We start from the raw sequence: 23,090 nt of genomic DNA on the forward strand, positions 1-23,090 counted from the left end.
AAAATCAACAAACTTCCGTAAACATTTAGAACTTTTTAATTAGATGTTTTAGAAATATTTTGAGTATGCAGTTTTGTAGGCCATTCAATTAAAAAAATGCAACTCTGAAGTAGCTGGGACTTACCGTTGATTTTTGGCAATATTTTCGATGACAATGCCACTCCTTTTCTTCTCTGAGGTAAGTTCGACGTTTTTTTTTTATATGAAGAAAATGAGCAAAACAAAAAATTGCACTTCTTCTTAATCACTTATTTCTTCGGGACTACTTGAAGTCGCAGATTTATGCCAATAAGCCTCACACCTTCGCAGCCCTCAAGGAGAATATTCGGCAGAAAAGCGAACAGTTATCACCGAAAATCAACGAAAATGCGACAAAACGAGCACAAACGTGTATCAACAGCACTGGCGACAGCCACTTGATGGATAACATCTTTTCCACTCAATTGAAAAAATTGTAAGGGTCGATTTCCATCACTCAAAATATTTATTTTTTTTTAATGTAGTAAAAAAGTTATTCAAAAACAAAATTAAATGATTACTTTTGCGCCACCTTGCACCAAAATTGAATGGGCTACCAAACTGCATACCCAAAACATTTCTAAGAAATCTAATTAAAAAGCTCAAATTTTTACGAAATTATTTTGACGTTTTTTACATGGTTTTTGTTAAAGAATAAACTTTATTTTTACAAACGTATAACAAAAACTAAAAAATAATAAAATAAGTAGTCAAATCTTGTCAATATGTGAGTGTCGTACATATAGTTATGATAAGCACTATATTTCTCTTAGAACTTCGAGCATTTCGAGTTAAATGGGTTATGAATGAATTTCAAATATTTAACCCTTTCAGGACCGTGGGAAACATTAAAAAAAAATTAATAAACTAATCCCTTCTTGTGAAAACTATTTTTAGGAATACAAATTAAAAAACAAAATAATAATATTAAGGATACATAAAAATTTTACAGGAAAATCTCGTTTGAGGAGAACGCACATTTTTTTAAGATTTTTAACGAAATACGATTATGAGAAAACACATTTTAGGAAAATAATATCAACCAGAATTATAAAAAAATTATATCTATGTATTAGATACACAAATTTTCAATTTAGAAAAATAAATTTTTGGGGAAAATTAAATAAGCTCATTGTTTAATATATATAGTACTCGTTTTTTTGAAAACAAATTTTTCTAGATTTTTTAAATTTCTCATGCTCTGATTTTTTATTACTGTGTTCATGGAACGACGTTTGAAGTTAAAATTTGCCTTAAAAGTATCACTTATGAAAATCTACCTCAATGCGAATAATAAATTTGCTATAAATTATAAATTACCTTTATTTTTCATTTTTTACACAATTGATTTATTATTTTTATTTTTTGTCTATTCGAATTTTATTTACATATGTCCATTAAGGGGCATCACCAAACAAATCGCGGAATTTTTTACCGGAGTTATAAAATTTATTATATTTTAAGTCTTCCGCCTAATATTTCGGGAAAATATTAAATTTTACCTGAGCCAAACCGAATTGAAAATACCTCCAAATTTTTCATTATTTTGATAACGTGGATAAAATGTTTAAAAATTTTCATGCAGCCCGCTTAAGATAAAACTCTTTTTGGATCAACGGCGATTTTTCAGAAAAAATATTTTTGAAAACAAATCTTAGTTATAAAACACTCGATTTTTGGAGGTATTTTCAAAAAAGCGCCGCTCACGTAAGTGTAAATATTTTTCCGAAACATTTCGGCGCAAGTCTTAAAATCCAATAATTTGTATTTCCGATGGAAAAACAACACCGAGCTTTTGTTTTTTTTTTTGTATGGAGAGTGATGCACCTTAATGTACATAGGTATGTGAATACATACAACTGATTGACTGATAAAATTTTTTTAACAATTTTAAATCATTCATTTATTTACAAATACACATGCCCCGATTTGACACTATGTAAATTTGCAGTTATATAAAATACAAGCACCACCTGACATCTGCATATTTCATCAAGCGTAAACAAAATATATACATACAACATATATGTGTGCATACACACATACATACATACTAAATGATGCTGCAAAAAATTGTTCATAAAAACATTCTTTGTTTAACAGGATGCTATGTATACTAAATCATTCGTTTATAAACTCCATAAAATATTTATTACTAAATTAAATTCATTAAATTATCAGAGAAAAAATCGCACAACTTTTTGTTTATGGCATTAGTATCAAATATCAAAACTTCAGCTACATTTATTTGTGTTTACAAAATAAATATAATATCGCGTTTGTTGTGCAAAAAATAAAATTAAATCAAAATACATATAAACAACAAACAAATATATTCATTTTTCACTTAATATCTATTAATTGCTTAATTGTACAGTTGTATGTACAAACATTATGTATATGTATGCATCTCCTTATCTTCGGCCATTATTTACTTACAGTTAATTGAGTTTCAAAATAAATTTATATTTACACACAATTGAGTGAACATAAACACATAAATTGGTTGAGAAAAAATTCAAATGATTTCATCTATGTTGCTTAAGTGTCGAATCGGAAACGGGGGGCTAATCTAAGAATATGAGCGTACATAAAATATATGAAGAATTTAAAGCTGTAGTTAAGCGTGTTAAATGAATTTAAAGTATTTTAATTCATTTAAAATTTGTTGCTATTTTGTGGTCTGATTCCGTCTACAGATATGTGCCTGAATAAATTCAATATCTCGGTGCTCTAGTAAGACTCTAACAGGGCAATTCTGGCTGAAAGTCTTGCAAAAAGCTCTCTTGCCAATTTTCACAGTGAAAAGCTCTTTTGACAGAAACCGTTTCAGCATGTGCCAAAAGGAAATGGCCTAGTGAACAAAGCATTGCTCCGAGGTTAGAATACTCGGTCAATGGATTAAATTTTTTTTTTTTATTTAATTTAATTTTTAAACACGTATTTTATGTATTTTTTTAAATACAATTTTTTATTTTTTAATAAAATTTTGTTTTAGTGTTGAGATTTTATTTTTATATTATTAAATTTTTTGAAACTTATTTTTCTTACTTTATATTTTTATTTTTTTTAGTTTTAAAATATTGTTGTTTTAACAAGAAAATATATATATTTTTTAATTCCATTTAAGTTTTGGGAACTTATTTTTTTCCTTTTTTAGATTATTATTTCTTTTTATCTTTTAGTTTATTTATTAGATTTTATTATTATAAAAGGAAAAATATATTTCTTTAATTGAATTCCTTTTAGAAAACTTATATTTATTTCATCTTTTTTTAATTTATTTTCTTTTATTCTTTTAAACTAATTTTCTAGTTTTTATTGTTTTAAAAACATTTTTTTTTTGTTTAATTTCATTCATCTTTTAGAAAACCTCAGCATAACGCTAAGACCTCCTCGTCAGCAAATTTTCAATACTCTTTCGAAAGACGGAAAAGAGCCTTCAAGATAAGTGGCCAGAATTGACAATTGTCTTTCGCAAGATTGTGGTGAGTTGGAAGACAGTTGCCAGAATTGCCCAGTAAAGCTGTAATGCGCAGATAGAGCTTTTATGTGTGGCCATATAAAATCTAGGGAAAGCTTAACCCTTTCAGGATCATGGGAAGCATATATCCCAAAAAGTCTATTAAAAACCTCCACTCAAAACTTCACTTAAATGGAAATTGTGTATGCTTTTAGGAGTTTTATATATACATACATATTTTCTGTTTTCGTAATATGTTAGGAATTTCTTTAATTGGAGTTTTTTTTAGAAAAAAATTGTTTTTACGATATTATATTTTTTTTTTAAATTTACAAGAACACAAAATTTAGGAATACAATTTTTTTTAGGAAAAATGCATGTTTACCCAAATTAGAAAAAAAAACCAAGCATTACAAATAATTTTATTTTTAGGTAAAACAGAAACTTTGTCTGCAGTAAAAATCATTTCTTTTGGGAAAAACTATTTTTAGGATTAAAAACTAAAGCAAAATAATAATATTAAGAATATATACAAATTTTAGGGGAAAAATCCTTTTTTTCGGAAAATATTATTTTAGGAGAACGCATATTTTTTAAAAAAATTTTAACGATAAAAATTATGAGAAAATTTTTTTTTTGGGAAAATAATATCTACCAAAATTATATTAAATAAAAAAAATTTAATTGCGAAAAAAAACAAATGTTTGGGGAAAAAATATTTCTGTGAGAAAAACCATATTTGGAGGAAATAAATTGTGGAAATTTTGATAAATTTTTTCTTGGAAAAAAATTTGAAGAAATTATTGTTTAGTTGAAATTAAAGAATTTGTTTAGCAGAAAATTGTTTTTTTACACAATTTTTTTTTGTTTGCTATCAGAATTTAATACTTAGCCCTCGATGAATCGCTACTTTAAACTCAAACCATGCGAATTTTCTTAAATAATGTCCCGCAGGTACTGAGAGGGTTAAAAAGCTACGGATAAGGGATCATCACCGTCCAAAGTATATGTTTCTCGGAAAGTCTACGTTAATATTCCCAATAGATCTGCTGCACTGACTCGTTTGCTGTCAAAGTGCATCCACTGTAGCTTGCTGCTACAAATTTTGGCAGTCCAGGCGGTTAGTAAGAACCCTTTACTTGAGAGAATCGGTCCATGTTCTGTTAAAGGTAGACTTCTTTTAGTTTGTAAGCACCAGCTGTGGTCTGAACAATTTTTTGTTTACAAAACCTTTTTATAATTTAAATTATCGTTACGTAAACGTGAGAAGGCGCCATCTTTTTTTAAATTCAGGAGAGACGAAAAATCGATGTTTCGCATTAACTGCCATTCCGCATCAAATCTAAATTTTGAAGAAAAATGAACTTAGCACCTTTTCACATTTAGGTAGCGTTATGTTTGATGTTTTACATACATATTTACATATATACAAAAAAAAGAAGTAATTATTATGCAACGAAAGTTGTTGCCTTATTCCACTTTAACATTTTGTGCGTTCCTAGTTTAAATCATACATAAGCTTTTCTGCATTGTTTGGCTCCTCGCAGTCGAATGATGCCATCATAAGTTCTGAAATGATACAAGAAAAATAGTTCAAATATTAGTACACATATAATGATTAAGACAATTGACAAGAATTACTAGGGAGTGTGCTGGAAAGCTAAGATTATGCTTAGCTCCTAACAAATATTCATCCGAAATGGTACTTTTAAATGAAATTGAAATTGAATTGAAAAAGGGAGCATTAGTACGCACTCGATTTTCAGTACAAAGTATGTACTATATATGCATGCAGGGCGGGCCGCAGCATTTCTCTTTAGGGGGTTTTTATGCCCGGACTTTTTTTCCGGACAGAGATTATTGTTGATTCCGGGCTCGAAATGTTTTTTTGAGTTCCTTACGCTCTGGACACTTTCGGCACGTATTGACACATTTTTGACACTTGGGAGAGAGTGACTTATTTTTACGCTCTAATTGGCGGAGCAGCTCAGAAAGCGTGTGGATCAAAGCTATTAACATCCAGATTGCGATAAATATTGAGAAGAGCTAGCCCATTGTGTGCTCATAATCTGCCCATGCCTGCACATGCATGATTATATTCATTGAATTATTTTGCAAAACTATAACTAAATATGGGAGTGAAGGTTATTATAGACCACATAGGGTAAAATTTCTGCAGAAAAAGCGGAAATCTTAATTTTTGCTAATTTTTAATGGCTACAACAGCCAACAAAAATAAATAATTTTGGTACGGCAAACGTTAACGCTGTTTTTGATAGACTTTTTTGTTCTGATTACGAATCCGTAGGCATAAAGTTTCCATCAGCTCCAGATTTTGAACAAAAAAAATAAACGAGGTCAAAGTGTCAAAAATCGCGTTTCTTGCATTATTTAAGAAACAAAACGAGGGTTTACATTCAATACCCTCTATTTGCAATTTTCACAATAGCTACTTTGTGACGTTAGGACCGATCTGAGAGCTTTACGACGTTTCCACGATTCATAATTCGCTCTCTAAGTAATTCGCCAAGTAATTCGTTAATTAATCTGTTTCCACGGCACATTCGTAATTCGTTTGGCAGCTCTACTTATTGCTCTTCGCTATTCGCAGTACGGCAGTAATTCGGCTTTGTTTTTTATTTTTATTTTATATATTTATAAATATTAGAGAAGGAACCGATTCGTTCGTCTTAAGGTTATTCGCTCTCAAAATTTTGTATGGCGAATTACGTAATTCGAAGGGTAATTTGATGACGAATGACGAATGAGAGAGCGAATTATGAATCGTGGAAACATCGTATTAGCTGTCATCACTGATGTCAATTCTGGCTTTGCAATTTAATAGCAAATTCTTCTGTCAATAGTAACTATTGAATAGTTATACAAGGTCAGCATTGATATCACCAAAGACCGTTGAGTCTTAGGTGGATTTTTATATCAGAATCTCATTTTTGTGAAAAGTGCAGATAGAGGATATTGAATATAAGTCCTCGAATAGATGATAGAACTTTCCTGGCTTAAATTAAAGCTAGAACTCTCGACTACTATTTCTGAAAAGAGATCTTAAATATTTCAGATCTTTAAATATTTTTTACCATTATTATCTTAAACTAAATAATGGCAAATTTGTATGTATATTTCCCTGCAACAGGGGAGGTTTTAATCCCCTAAATTCGCCTCGACTGCTGGCATCAATGTTTTTATACTATAAAATTTACAGTGTTGCCAATGCGAAATTGGCAGAGTTGCAATTGTGACTTAAAAATAAAATTTTACAAAAACTATTCTGCACTCTAGGTAAGTCCTTTAATGATTTAAAACTAAATAGTCAAATTAAAATACATAATCATAAATATACTCCTTTTTACTCTACTTTCCTAAGAAGAAAATTGAAAACCCTATACACACATATTTATAAGTAAATCTTTCCAAAAATTAGTTCAAGGCTATCGTGCGAAAGTTGACTACTGATAAGTTTTTAATAGACTGAAACCATTCAAGCGACAAAAAGCTAAATGTTTTCTTTTATTATCTGCTTGTTAAAGCTTATTTTTGTTTTCGTTCAGTTGGTGGCGCGTGTCTGAATTCTTTTGTTTTGCTTTTAGCTTTTATTTCGCTTTCAATAGACCGGCTCACTGTCATCATCGCTTTTATGCTTAAATTTCAATATTGATAAAGTGTCATAAGAGCATCGTTAAGAAGACTAGCCAAACTTGCAAATGTACATACTTAAATACATATATAAAGTATATACATATGTATCCACTAAAAGGACGCACACAGCATGAATAGCTATGCCAAGCCACTCATTGTTGCATTGTTGAGTGTCCTTGAATGCCGCAAGCTTAGTAGTCGCCCCAAGTCGTCGTTGATCACAAGTACTTTTTCAATAGTTTTAATGGCATACGATTTACAGTTATTTGCCTCTACGAATATTTCCATATTTGGTTAGTTTATTCTTTTATCTACTTTCTTTATATTTATGAATATCATTATTTTGAGGACATTTGTCTGAGTCCATTTTTTATTGGTTGCTGCTGGCTAGTGGAGCGAGGAAATATCTCTAGAGTTGCAAACGTCGCGTGTGTGAGTGCGCGTTTTTGTTAGTGAATTTCGAAATCAAAGCTTTTGGCAAATTGTTGCTGTGTGAGTGCTGTCATTTGTTTACAATGCATAACGATTTGGGGCATATTTATTATGTATGTAAATTAGGGTGGTCCGAAAATGCATGTGAAAAAAGTTAAGTAGGCCTCAAAAAAAAAAAAAATACTCCGTTGTTTTTAAATTAAAAAATCTTTAGTGGTCACTCAAAGCGCTCAAAGTTTCCCATGCATTTATATGGGGAAAACAAATTTTTTTCGTAGAAATAGTATAGAATCGGCACACTATATTTCTCTTTAGGAGACCTAAGACTCACTTTTTTTTTGTTTGCTTGTAAGGTGGTTAGATCTAATGTACATACCCACATTGCCACATAGTATTCCAAATCACTTGCTAGCGGAAATATTTAAAATGCATTAAATGCTTGAGTGCATTGTCGACGAACTCAAGTCTCGCATGCCGTCACGCCATAAAGCATAATTGAACAGCAAATAATGCATTCCATCGATTTGGTAATAGTATTTCCTACGAACCAAGAGTATCACGCAGCAGAGAATGCAAGGACATGTGCATACAAAGCACACTTGGGTAAACACCTTTAAGTATACATATTTGAATGGACATACATATGCATGTGCAGATAAAATACACAAATTATAAAATTTTATCAAGAAAATATTTCAAATATTTAGCTATGAATATGTTGTTAAAATTGAGTAAATTTTTTTTATTTAAGAATGTGTAATTTTATCTACTTGTATGAAGCGATTGGTGCGAATGCCTGCCACTTGCAACTCCCACATTAAAATAATCGTTTTCAAAACTGCTTTTCTCACATAATACCAATTGCATGACTAGCTGTTATTTTCAATTTCCGTCTGCACGTACTTTTCAAATGAGTCCTTAGCTCGGTGCATGCGCGTACCACCATTGGCAATGTGCAGCTGATGCCGTGGGAATTACGGCAAATGGTGAATGTTAGACGCGGTAGAAATAAATGTGTTAGTCGTTTCGAAGTGAATAGCATTCTTTTAATACACATATGAACAATTTAACATACATACATACTAAATAGACTGTAATGTTCATGAAAATATTTTATTTAAAAGCATTTTTTTCAGTGCTTGGCCCAAAATGCAGCAATGAAATCTAAGCTTAAAAAAAAAAAAACTGAAAATCGAACCAGGCTTTCGGGAAGGCGAATGATAAAAAAAATTTCAGTCATTCCTAGCTATCAGTGGCAAATACAAAAACAAAAGTGTCAATAAAATAAGAACCACTTGGCTAAAACAAAAGTCATTAAAAAAAAAATAAATAAATATCTTTGTATGGGCCAAATTCCTATGAATTTTGTTTGCTGGGTTGGAGCTGCTTCGGCCGATGGAGTAAAAGGCGAAATGCTTATATTTTTCCCTGGTCCCTCCTACGCGTTTCGACACTACTCTTGTGTCATCTTCAGGGAGTCTGTTTTATTTAAACGATAAACAATAAACATGAAGAACGAACGGAAACCATGATTAACAAAAACATAATAATAGTTGCATACATACATACATATATACACAACAATAGTTACATATGTACATGTATACTTAACACTAATTATCTACACACATGATATCACATGAAACTCACATTAAATATTGACAAGAATTTTACAATAATTTGCACACATTGAAGGTAATACAACATTTAGGAAGAATTACTGAAGTATTCTTATTTATATTTTAATTTTAGTACGGCTGCATATGTGTTCTTCGTGTTGTCGACGTCTTCCTTAAAGTTGATTGCGTTGTCCAATTGTTGTTGTATTCGTAGGCTCTCCAGTGTCATTCTCCTTCTTTCTCCTCTTTCGATGTCCAAAATTTCTGTGTTGCCGAAGTCCGCTATATGTTCGTGCGTTGTTAAGTGTTGAGCCAGTGCTGTTGTCATCTTTTTGTTTCTCGCGTCCGCTCGGTGTTCATTGATTCTTATACCCAACGCTCTTTTTGTTGTGCCTACGTAGCATTTATTGCAGCTTTCGTTATCATTGCCCTTGCACTTTATTTGGTACACTACATTGTGTTGTTGCTCCTAGTAGTATACCATTTTTTCGATTTCAGTTAATTTTCCCAAGACTTTTTTATTTTTAATTTACATTGCGAGTGGAAAAAATGCCAACTTTAACAAAGAAAATGGCGTATATGACGTATGAGTAACATTATTTCCTGCTCCTATTCCATAAAAAAATTATTGAAAATTTTCATTTGACTAAATATTAACCACTTATTTATTTATCTTTCGATTTTCATCGTTCGTAGCTATATTTTTTTTGCAAACGCCCAGGCTTCAATACAAATGATAGAAATACAAAGGAATAATTTTTTAGTTTTCTCTGTGTCATTTCAAAACTTGAGATTTTCCGTAAAGTGTAATGGATGTACATATTGTTTAGTCACATAAATTTTTTGTAATTCATTGGAATTTTAATGGTACGACTCGCGAATTTGCACACTTTGGTGGAGAGAATAAATTCCTTTTCGAAAATTGATGACCTTCCTTTAAAAATGTCTATATTTATTTGGACGGCATGATGGGCGGCATTTAAAGGAATTGGCTCGTCCGGCATTAGTCAAGCATATGAGGAAATCTCAGGAGTTGTGAAATTTTTCAACAAAAATGAAAATGATGTCACAATTATCTTAAACAGCGCATTATCTTCAGTTTTGCATAAAGAACAATATTCCACCATACGAAGGTACCCATTAGGTTCCCGATCACTGAATAATGGTATGTAGGAATGCCAGTAGCAGATGGGAAGTATATCCAACTACAATAATGGTTCAAAGGTGGAACAAGGAACCGGAGTCGGTGTCTACTCGAAGGACTTGCAGATCAACCGGTGGTCCTTTATTTTTTTAAGTCTTTTACTTAGTTCCAGAAGACAAAGCCACTCTTTTTGTCGACAATTAGGCAGCACTCAAGGCAATACGATTTAAAATGGTGAAATGGGGAATTGGTTGGAAATGTCGCACAACGCTGGCGTATCTGAGCCGTATCATCGTCACTCCATGCTGGGTCCACGGGTGTAGAAATATTGAAGGGAATGAATCGGCTGGTGATATGGCCAAATGCGGCTCAAAAATGCCAAAAGAAGAAGCGGATCGCTCCGCACTACCATCGTTTAGGAAAGCTGATGAATACACCGCGGCCGCGACAAATGACTTGTGGAACAAGCGGGAAGACTGTCAGACCACAAGATTATTATGGCAGCGGCTTAGTAGGGAACAGACGAGGGGGAACAGACCTGTGATATACCACCAATGCTTCCACGGTGGCGCATACCAACAAGTACTCTTTGCAGAGGCTTCCAAGCACTTGGGTTCACGCTTCTTCAACAGTCTGGGCGAGATAGCGGAGGTGGAACTGTTGGATCTCCACGACTTCATTAGAGATAGTAATTGGTTCAGTAGAATAATGACCTGAAGCTACTCTTTTGATTATAGGTATTTGTATCGTCCTGTTTCCGAGTGAGAGTATGAAACATTCCACATACGTTCTCCTAACCTAACCTAAATCGATTCTCCTCTCGTCAGTTTGAACACTTCGCTTATTTTGGTGCAGAATGATCTCAGCTGCAACTGCTGCAAGTCTACTTAATATAATTGTAGCTCTCTACCGGAGTTAGCAGTAACGCTTCTACAGTAAAACCCATTCCTTCAGCTTCCGGCTCTGAGGTCTAGGACTTCACAGTTCCCGCTGTTCTTGACCTTACAAAGTACAGTCCTCACGTGTGATAAGTTCCTGGACGGTGATGCTTTTAGGTAGGATATGCCTAGCCTTTAGGCATAATAATTGAGCTTAAGCTTAGACTCAATTTTTAGTACTGATGAAGTGAGCCTAAGCTCGAGAATTTGTACTGAAAACCGAATCGGAGCTTGAGCTTTCTTCTTATGCATGCGGAGTTTAAGCTTTGCAGTTTCGGCTCAGTTTTCGATATTCGCAGCAGAACTTTGGCATCGTACTATTTTTGATATCTGACCTGCATCTTTTAAGCACTTGGCGGATAACTCAAATTTAACGAATTTAAAGAGTTCCTCAATTTTTGAAAGCGGAAAGAAGGCTCAAATGTAATGTAAATCGACTCCGTTTCAAGGAAGGGTTGAAAATTAATTTATACTTTAAATATCTAGCGTCTGCTTTTAAAATTTTGAACAAATAAATTTCAACTTAAACAAACTGAAATCCAGCAGCCCTTTCCACAAAACAATACAAACCGCTGTCCATAAAGTTTGATTTTTGTTATGCAAACAAATTTCCAACCTGTTGCCATTTCCTTTTACAACAACAACAATCAGTTTACTTTTCTACATAGCACTCAAACCATAAAATTTCAATACTTTCCATGCCATGGAAAATTTGTACAGCAAGTTTGAAATTAAATTAAATCAAATTAAAATTATTTCACAATTTAGTTTCCATGCCATTCCTAGGTTCACTACTGTCTTTCTAACTAAATGGCAAAGTAAAATACACGTGAAACATTTGCGCCAACAACAATTTTCAACTTTATTAGCTGCCAAGGAAACTTTTTCACCAAACTTTGAATTGACGTCGGCGTCGACGAGCATAACTAAGGATGACCGCGCAGGAACTTGAGGCATTGTGTAAGTAGTAGGTAAAGCTATGCATGTAGTAGTAAAATGAAACGAAAGTAAAGTTTATTTTTATAACTATGATGTTCTTGCTGTTGTTGTTATACATATGTATGTAGCTGGTAATGTAAGCTACGCAGATTGTGGATATGGCACGCAGCGCGCAGCGCAAAATGGCTACTAAAAAGTGGCTGTTGTTAAGCATTTAAGATGCTTGACCCACATTGTTGAGGAGCGGTAAGAGGCGCTGCCAGTTAAATTTATATGTGAATGTTGTGTAAGCATGTTTGTAGAAAGAAGCGCGGTAAGCCATTGGCCAACAAACAGCGCACAGTGGGCGAAGTTGCCGATTTTTTTTTATAGTTTGGTAATAAAGCTTACTTAAATCGCTCTCGTTTGACACCCATATTAAAATATTGGCAACCATCTTCTAACTTATTTTTTCAAATAAACCTTTCTTAAACTTCTCTTGTTTGGCGCCCGTATTAGAATATTTCATTTACTGTGTCAATTAATTAAGCTGTTTTTGAGTTTCAAATAAGGTGGCTACCATCGTCAAGCATATTTTCGAAAGGCTGAGGACTTATTCCCCCGGCCTAAAAATAGCCGGACAAAATCCCCCGGACAAAATCACCCGAAAAATTGGAGGGATAACCAATAAAAAGAATTTTTAAATTTATATAATTCGCCACGAGTTGTACGGTACTTCAAAAATAGCCGATTGTCTGTGCATTCTTTAAAAAGCGCTAACAACGACTCGACTCATTTTTGAGTTATTTTGAGGAAACATGCGCCAGCTGAAGAGAAATGGTCGGCGAAATAATTCCAATTCCAATTAAAGTATGGAATCACTGTGACGTAGTTTTGAGTAACATGGCTAGGACCACAAAAGCTTTGGAGGGATGACATGGAGCTTTTGAAACCAAAGCTGCTGGGGCACATGTGTCACTGTAAAGTTTCATTGATTTATTGAAGGAGGTGCAAGGTCTGACCAAAGCCACGTCTGAAGAGCAAGAAGTATTTCGTCTGGTCGAAATTTGCTAATTTGATTGTCGCTTAACCCTTGTAAGTACAGAGGCTAAGGATTTTTGTTGGTGATTTTGTCCGGGGGATTTTGGTTCCGAAGTATTTTGTCCGAGAGGTTTTTGTTGGGGGGGAATTTTGTCCGGGGTATTTTTTCCGGCTGATTTTAATTGGGGTGAATAAGTCCCCTTTCCTCTCTCCGAAATGCACATTTCTTAAATCTCTTTTCTTTGACACTCATATTAAAATATTTAGCTTGTTAACTAATTTCATCTTAAATTTCCAAATTTGTGGCAATCCTCTTCAAATATGTTTATGAAATGAAAATTTCTTACACCTCTCGTTGATTATAAAATATTTTATTTAACTTGTTCACTTAACGGATTCTGAACTCCAAAATAGGTCACAACACTCTCAAAAATCATTTTCGACATAAATCGCTCTTTCACCTCTCTCGTTTGGTACACAGATAAAAATATTTCAATTAGCTTATTATTTTTACTCCTAAACTCTAATAGAGACCCGGCTTAATGTTCATACTTACTGTACGTACATGTATCGCAAATAAATCCATGTGTTTTTTGTATTTTAAAAATCGCTTACAGACACTTAACATAAACAAAAGTTTACCTCATTATTTGTTGGTGTTTTAAGTTTTTATTGTACATACTGCATACAAATACCCTGCAGTGAAAAACTGAAATAGTATGCACAAATTCCAGTTCATGAACTGTTATTTATGCATAGAAATAATACCAGTTCATTATGAAATATAGTTATACCAGCTCCTCGTAGAAAAAAGTAAACTAATTGGTAGAAATTCTAGTTATAAAACTGGTATTCAATAGGGAAGTCATACCAGTTCGTCATGGACTGTAATTATACCAGTGAAATGCCAAATAAGCCAGTGAAAATACCAGTTTATTAACTAGTATTGCTATCGTCTCAAATGTCGACTGTGCCGTCGAGAGAAGACTACCGATTCTGGTTCTGGCATCGAACGTTCGAGTCCGTGTGGAAGCAATTAAATTGTCGGCCGCTGTGGTGTAGTGGTAAGCAGTGCGCGCTTCCACTCCGCAACGCCTGGGTTCAAACCCTGGTCAAAGCAACATCGCAAAAAATATAGAAAAAAGGTTTTTTCTTAACAGCGGTCGTCCCTCGGCAGGCAATGGCAAACCTCCGAGTGTATTTCTGCCATGAAAAACAGCTTCTCATAAAAATACAATCGCCGTTCGGAGTCGGCGTAAAACTGTAGGTCCCTCCGCTTTGTGTGACAACATCAAGGCGCACGCCACAAATCGGAGGAGAAGCTCGGCCAAACACTAACATATGTGTAAGCGCCAATCTAAAAAAAAAAAGTTAATTATTTCAACAATTTAAATATAAATTAGAATAAAACCTAAATACTCAAATATCATAAAAAAAAAATAAATTAAATAATTTGTTTCTTTTTAAAACAATACAATTTAAAAATGACAAGACGTAATGAAAAGAAAAACAAGTAAGAANCTGATCATTTATGTATACATTTGTCTATATCTATCTCGATTCGTTTTGGCTGTTACAAACAACCGTTATGTGAACAAAATTAATATACCCTTGTGCACAAGTGCGCTCGGGTATAATAAAATACATTCAAAAATAAAAAAAAGCGTCGCCCTGTCGGCCATTTCCACTGTTATAGCGCCGCGAGCAACATGGCATATTTATGTTTTCAAGGGGGATGAATTGGAAGTCCATCCCGATATCTGGTATGATGCTACTAGTATTTCTACTGGTAGAATGCTGATGCGGAAGCGCACAATTGACATCTCCTATGACACGGCGATGTTAAAAATATCAGTCGCTAACATTGAAAAAGGATACAACATGAACTAGTTAGGCTGAAATGCAAACTGGTAGCAATCTAGTACATAACTAGTAGCTTTCCCTGCAGGGTAGTTATACATTTAGTTCTTCTTGTGCATATGTATGTATGTAAATGCCAATACAATGGTGGCAGCGACAGCGACAGAACGGCAGCAACCTGCTCGCCGACCAACCGGAGTTTTACACTCTATTTTGGTGCATTTCATTTTCTCCATACTTTTGTTGCTTTTATTATTATTTTTTTTTGCATATTACTTAAAGTCTAAGGTTAAGCGTATGTACATTAACGTAAATTTTCATATCGTGGCTACTGAATTGAAATAAAAAATAGTTGGTAAATATGCACGTCCGCAGTTACTTGTCGTGTAAACAAATAAGCAAAAAAATAAATAAATAACCGTAAGCATGCAAATAAACAGACAAGCCAGCGAGGTAAATAGTGAAAATGACCGAAACAAAGCGGCTCACAAGTGGTCACCAGTGCACACACACACACGAACAATATGTGGCAGAAGTAACTGTCGGTTGAAAGGATACAGCAGCAGCAGCATCCGGCAGCCAGCAGTATGTAACCTACAGATTTTTTGTTGGCACTTGGGCCAGATATGCACATATGTACGTATATATGTGTATGTATTTACAGCAAAGACACCTAGAAGATCTAAGAGAAGGGGAAATGGGGGACCTTTCGACGCCTATTACAGTCGCAACGTAAAGGAGCGCAAATTCTGTGTCGGGTTTGCGGTGGGCGAATCACTTCGTCGGAAAGCATTGTCGTTCAATCCATATCCATTGTACGAATATGTCAGTGGCGCAAAAAAAATCGCCTTAGTATCGGGTTTCGATACGAGTATCTTTTTCGATAACTAGTCAGTACTTGGTTCAAAAGTTTCAAAATTACTTGGTATCGAACGATAAGTATCGGGTATGTACCTGGATTTTTAGTCGAATAGTTTCATCCCTAAAAGTGATCCTGAAGGAGACGATGAAATTCTCAATACGAGGGGTTAAGATAGATTTTTATCATAGGTGAAATTTAATGGAAAGATATATGTATAAAGAAATCTAAATCAAAGCGTATTAATCCATTATGATTCGAAACGGCAAACTTCTAAGAGGCAAACATATAGGAGAAATGTACATAGGATCAACGATTCAAACACTCACATAACGAAATAGCTTTAAAGGTCATCGCGAGCCGATTGATGATCAAAGGCCCAGGGACTCAGATGAAATTTTTGGGGAAAAATTTGATCATGAAATGAAGTTTTCTTCTCCTGAAATTTAAAACTAACCCATTATTCTGATGGTCAATAAAATGGGCGGATATCTGTTGGAAAGAGTTGCCGCAACGAGAGGAGTTTAGAAGCTAAAGCACTGAAATTGGTGTCAAGATAATTAAAAGCAGTGAATCTCTTCTCTAGAACTGTGTATTAAGTATAGAATTATGTAAGCACCAAAAAAAAATTTATTTTTAATTAAATTGATTGCGAATATCTAACAGGCTGCAATCCTTTTAAATTTTTTTTAAATAAAGTTTTCTAAACGTCTCTCATATTCAAATATTTAGTCATATTCAAAGTTAAGTTTATAAGGGTGGAAGTCATACCAGTTCCTCGCAGAATCGCAGAAAAAAAGTAAACTATGTATTTTAAAAACAGCAAAAAGCCTTCCTTCACAGCCATCTAGCGATGCCAGAGCCCCGCTACATTGGACCCTCCAGAACTGAAATTTGCTTTGGCCTCTTTTACCAGACCCAATCTTAGTATTTACAGGAACTATTCCCCGTATGGAAATCGTTTCTTTGCTCCCCTTTTATTGGTAGCGTTTTCAGACTCCACTCCTGCCTGCCAGAAGTTCCTACTCTATGTGCTCCCGTCTTTCTGCCTCTCCTTTCTTGCTTAAATGATTGATATTAAAGGTTTGGTCAAATAATTTTCTTCTAGTCATAAATATATGTATAGGGTGTTCTAGACCACCCGCCCTGTAAAATGGCGGGGAAATGTTTTTTTTATCCCTCTATCTTTTGGTGGCATTATCGACTTCTAAAATGAACGAAAACCAGAAGAACATAAAAGTAGTTTCCTGATGAAATTTTTCTCTCTGTCTTTATTTTTATTTATTTATTTTTAATATTCTCCTGCTATTTAATAAAATTTGTGAGCTCTTAAAGTGAACAATAATTTTAATGGAAAATATGCGCAGCATTATTGTAGTTGTTTATATCAATGTATGTATGTATGTAATTACACAGCAAAACATATTTTCCATCTTTATTCCGTTCTTGCTTTCTCGCCCCTTCGTATGTCAGCAGCTGTTTATTATTTTACAATCTCAACTCATTTCAACGTAATTTATGGGCTACAAATTATTCTGGCTTTGTTTTTCACAACTTTCGGCTGCTTATTTTGTATAAATGTAAACGAGTACCTACATACAGATTGGTAAACGAGGATATGTATGTATGTATGTGTAAATATATTTCCTTAATTTTCACTCGGACACACTGAGCCTTCCACTGCCTAAATACTCCCCGCTACTTGTGGTTGCGGCTACGGCTCCGTCCGTCCACCATGCCACTGTCAAGTTGCAAATAATACCAATGTTGTTGCAACTTGTTGAGCCAACAAGTGCGCCGGCAAGTGGTTATTTTTGTATGTACATATGTACAATTGTAGGTATGTATGTTGTACAATTTGTTTGTATTTTCAGTGTCATCACTTGAAGTTGTTGTTGAGCTGCTGAAATGCAGAAATTGTGGAGTGGTTGACCAGAAGGCACAATTCCGGTGCAAGGCCAGCTACTTATGAGATTTTTTTTTATTTATTTAGATAGCTGTGTGTTTATATGCAAGTACGTATGTACATACATATATACTTATGTACGTATTTGTTAAGTGGATATTTAAGCTCTTTAAATATTTAAATTCTTACAAGCTTAGCTTATGTATGTAAGTGTTTTGACCTTCATGTTTAAAAGTATACCGCCTGGATATATATGTATGTACGTATTTTGCTTTTGAAGCATACGTAAATATGTATGTATATAGAAGGCCTTTATTCAATTAGAAATTGTATATTAATTCTCTTAAAAAATTTATAGTGAAAATTAAAACCGTATTTACCAAGTGTTATGTGTGTACGTCTGTGAAGCTGAAGTGGATTAATTTGTTGTAGTGAAATTTATTTTTCAATTATTAGTTTTTTTATACGCAAAATGACCACTTAAATAATACTCACTTTGATAATAAATTATTGCTATGACAACGGCGATAAAACTACATACGTATGTACGTAAATATGCATTCGCATGCATTAATGTATACATATATCGACCCATTTGCGCAAAATTATCGTATGAGAAATTTTTTCGAATATTACTTTTTGATGCGAGTTTGTTCTACACTCCAAAACACATCACCTGGTGAAATATTGTAATTGATTGAAATCCCCATAGTTACGCCAAAAATTTACTGTATACTGTATCGCAAGTTACAATTCATTTTTTTCTGTTGAGCGAAATTATCGTTAGTGCTATACAAAAGTAAAGCAAAACTAATAAAAAAAAAAATTTTTTTAAACTTCAAAAAGTATAAAAAAGGCTCTCCCTGTAAAATTTGGTTTTTGCCGCCTACTGTAAATTCGCGCAAAATTACATATCTATTAATGACGATTGCAAAAAAAAAAAATTTATTTTAAATTTTCATGCATCAAAAACATACTAATTAAAGTGATATGCGACCGCAAAATGTATGTGCAAAATTAATGTTGCGTTAAAAGGCAAAAAATATTCGATATTGAATTCATATGATAACAGTGCACTATATGTATGTATTCTCTTTTTTCTAGATCAGGTAATTTTCCCAAGATATTTTCATTTAAAGTTTGCATTGCGAATAAAAAAAGAACAAACTTTAACATGGAAAAGGTTACATATACGCCGTGTATGTACAAGTATGGCAGTGTACGACATGGCGTATGAGTAACATTATTTACTGTACCTCTTTCATACAAAAAATTATTGCACATTTTGATTTGACCATCATTCACCACTTGTTTATTTATCTATCGATTTTCATCGTCAATAGATTGATTTTTTTTACAAAAGAACAGGCTTTAATACGAAGGAAGGAGCGCATGAAATACAAAGAATTAAATTTAATTGAAAATGGTCAAACTACATAACAAAGACCTAAAATTTCTACAGCGCAAGTACAAAATTTGAGCTCGATTTTTAGCGATCTTTATTCATATACCCACACACATACATATGTACATACATTTATTACTTTTCAAATCAAATTCAAATCAGTTCCTGGCGTGGAGTGGAGACAAAATTCGTTAGTTTTTCATAAATTTATAAATTGGAAAATATTAATTATCGGTATTTTCCCATTATCGGACTAGGCTTAAAATTTGCGGAATGAGTGACAGTTTTTTATCAAAAATTTTCAAGAAAACCGATCAGTACGGTTTTGTTGGAAATCAATATTTTATATTACAAACTGGCCAATGCCCGCTCGCTACGCTGATAAGAACTTTTGCGTTGGCCAATACAAAAATAGCATTGAATAGCAAAAATGGTTTGTAAAGTAAACATTTTTACTTTAGGTTGAAACGAATAAAGAGCAGAACCTTTCTCACAGATAATGTAAGCCAATTACAATTCTTATAAGGAATCTGAAGAGCACAGATGTGCGTTTTCTGTTATAGGCGGGCAAAGAATCCTCGCTGTTTCACAGAATGAAAAGTGTACCGTACTTAAGCGTTTTATTTCATGTTAAAAAAAATTAATTGGCAAGTGCTTGAATAATAGTATGTGAAAAATATATATGTACGTACTTGTTAACCGACAACGCGTTTAGTGGAAAGAAAAAATACAAATAAGATGTGAAAATATTCAAAAAAAAAAAAAGAACGAAGCTCTTGAGGTGGCAAACTTAAAGCCCCACAAAAAAAAAAAACAAAAACTAAGTAAGTTTTTAAATAAACCGAAACTTTTACAAAATTTACACATTCACAGTAAACTGACTATGCAATAAGAAATAATAAATGGCTGAAGGCTAAACAAGCAAGCAAAGCAAATGACTGAAACGGAATTTATTTTCGGATAAAATGTGACTCTTAGTGCGGTGCATGCATATGTATGTATGTATGTAGGTAAATCTATTTAAGAGTTTATATCTTTATATGAGAGAATGTACTTATAAGTACTATGTGTGTATGTATGGAAATCTTTGTATTCATACAAATGAACCATTGCTGGAATAAATGGCAATGTGTTCCAATAAAAGCGGATGTGTGCCTTGGCTGTTTATATATTTCAAAGTGCGTAGGTACGTATGGTATAGATATATGTATATATATTCCACATATGGACATTAGACCGTACCAACTTACAAGTAAACGAAAAAAGTTCGCCGAACGCAACTAAGCCTAAAGGAGTTTTCCAAGGCAAATAGGATTTTTTTTCGAACCAAGCGGTATGCTCTACATTTTCCACGACAAGCAATGTTTTTTTGAATAGTTTAACTGGAATAATAAAAATACTTCCTTAGCAAAAGTTTACTGATTTTTTGAGAACTACAATTTACCAACATTAGAGTAGTACGTTAGGGTGGTAGGAATTGAGATATGGACTTAGATAAGTACTAGATTAGGGTACTTGAAGCCAATGAATTTTGATACAAAAGAAATGTCTCCTCGAAACAAGAACATCGATATATGATACCTTGATATCTGCATGTGAATATCGAAGGTATGAAGAAAAAAAAGGGAGCCGTAGGGTAGGCAAAACATTTTTTTTTTTTTAATGGCCCTATAAAATACGTTAGCCTCTTAAGACCTCAGCATGAACCAATTAAGGTATTTTTATACTCGTACTAGACTTGGCACTTTTTACCGAAAATAATTAATTTTACTTAAAAAATTTGCTCATTGTGTCGAGGTTTCCACTAAATAGCAGTATACAAAAAAACTTACATTTCTCAGCTAGTCTTACGCTATATTTATAAGTATAAAAAAATGTGTCGGAATAAAATTATATGTACACCACAATTTGGCTTAAGCAGAATGAGTCGATTGAAATTTGGAAAAGGTGGAAAATCTTTACTGCAAACACGAAACATATTCGTTTTGGAAATGTTCACTTAAATTGATTTTTTAAACCAGAGAAACGCTTTTCTTCCGTTTGACATCCATATTGAAATATTTCATTAAATTGAATTTGAAGTTAAAACAAGTGGCAACTCTCTTCAAAATAACGCTCTTTGTAACACACTCATTTCGTTTAAAATTCATATTGTAACATTTAATTAAAGTAGCTCATTAAATTTACTTTCACCTGCAAACAAGTGGCAACCCCTTTGAAAATATTATCGAAATAAAGCTCTTTTTAAAAATCTTTTGCTTAACTGTCATTATTTCGTAATGCTTCATTTAACTTATTAATTTAATTCAAATGGAATTTCGAACCGGTGACAACTTATGTATTTAGAAATATTTTCGAAACAAAGAAAGAATATTTTATTTAAGTTATGAAAAATTAGGCTTTGCCTTTAAAGTGCTTTTCAAAATATTTTCAGTATACGAATTTCCTAAACCGAATCCACTAGCTATCCATATTTTAATCATTTAAAACCATTAAATTTTTTTTTTTAATAGGTGTAAATCATCTTCAAAATATGTATTTTGTTTATAATTTTTTTAAATCTTTGTCGTTTCCATATTTTGAAAATTATGCTGGAACTTATAATTTGAAATAAAATTATACTTTGTAAGCAGGTGGCAACTCTCCCCTAAACATATGTTATATATTAATCCAAATCATTAGCTATCTGCACAAGCTTTATAAAAAACTGTCATATTTATAATACTAATAGGATTACATTTAACTTGTGAATTAAATTATTTTCCTACGCTGGTGACAACCTCCGTCAAAAAGTTTTTGAAATAAATACAGATTTTATAGTTTTGATACCCATATTAAAATATGTATCGCATTTAACTTGTTATTTAAACTGATATTCGCTTTTTAAAAAAGTGGCAACCTTCTCAACGAATATTTAAGAAATAAATCGTTCTTGAACCGATTTTGTATGACACCTGCATTGTTGTTATATTTTATTTAACTTATTAATACATCGATTTTAGATTTTTAACAGTTGGCAACCCCTTTTGGATATATTTTCGAAATAAAACGTTTTCGAATTTCTTTCAACATCCACATGTTATTTAATTATTTGATTTCAACTTTTTAATAAGGTGGCAACACTCTTTAGAAAATATCCTTTTCTGTTGATCCAAGTTATAACCTGTTCACTTAAAAACTTTCACATAGATAAAATTAGTCGGATTTTTTTATATACATATATTTTTAAAATATTTTTGCAAGCTCAATAACGCCTAGCAAGCTACGCAAGCTCGGTAGGAGCGCTAATTGTCGCTACTTGTTACAAATTGAAATAATTTAAAGCGCATATATGTGTACCCTCGGTCTGAAGATGTTAAACTTTTTTTCTGTTACGGCCTAATGTACACGTATGCGTCAGAGTGCAAAACCATTATACATATGTACATATATACACCCAACTTGAATTACAGGAATTTTCATGTTTTTAATGGAGTCATGGCGTGTGCATTCATCAAGAAAATTCATACATTTCCACACGCACAGAAGTCAGCATAGACGGCAGCTGGTGAAAAATAACGAGAAATAACGGCTGGGAGTCGATAGTACGCCCATATAAATATATATGTACATACAATACATATTTATACCCACAAATATAGGATTGAATGTACATACATATGTCTAAATTTGCATTGGTGCAACGAATGTAGTGCAACCAGGCAGTTTAGTCAAAAATGACCCTGGCCTCATCTGGTGTCCCGAAAATTGCAGACAGGCATATTCAGTGTGCAGGGAATTTAAAGTTACACACTACACTATGCATATGTATATGTATGTATATGCATCATAAC

The 23,090-nt window shown here is 33.1% G+C and overlaps 1 protein-coding gene across 1 annotated transcript in view; it reads right to left on the reverse strand.

The window, feature by feature from the left end:
• Positions 1-4,816: 4,816 nt before the first annotated feature.
• LOC108367583 (ras-GEF domain-containing family member 1B) overlaps positions 4,817-23,090 on the reverse strand; it is a gene marked incomplete at its 5' end in the record, with an annotated part of 175,944 nt that continues 157,670 nt past the window's right edge. Inside the window, one exon of the mRNA XM_017622241.1 lies at positions 4,817-5,050. Coding sequence (XP_017477730.1) covers positions 4,980-5,050 — 71 coding nt within the window. The remainder of the gene's footprint in view (positions 5,051-23,090) is intronic.

This window comes from Rhagoletis zephyria, unplaced genomic scaffold (genome assembly GCF_001687245.7).
Source record: "Rhagoletis zephyria isolate East Lansing unplaced genomic scaffold, Rhagoletis_zephyria_1.1 Rzeph_scaffold_00047, whole genome shotgun sequence".
Taxonomy (NCBI): Eukaryota; Metazoa; Arthropoda; class Insecta; order Diptera; family Tephritidae; genus Rhagoletis; species Rhagoletis zephyria.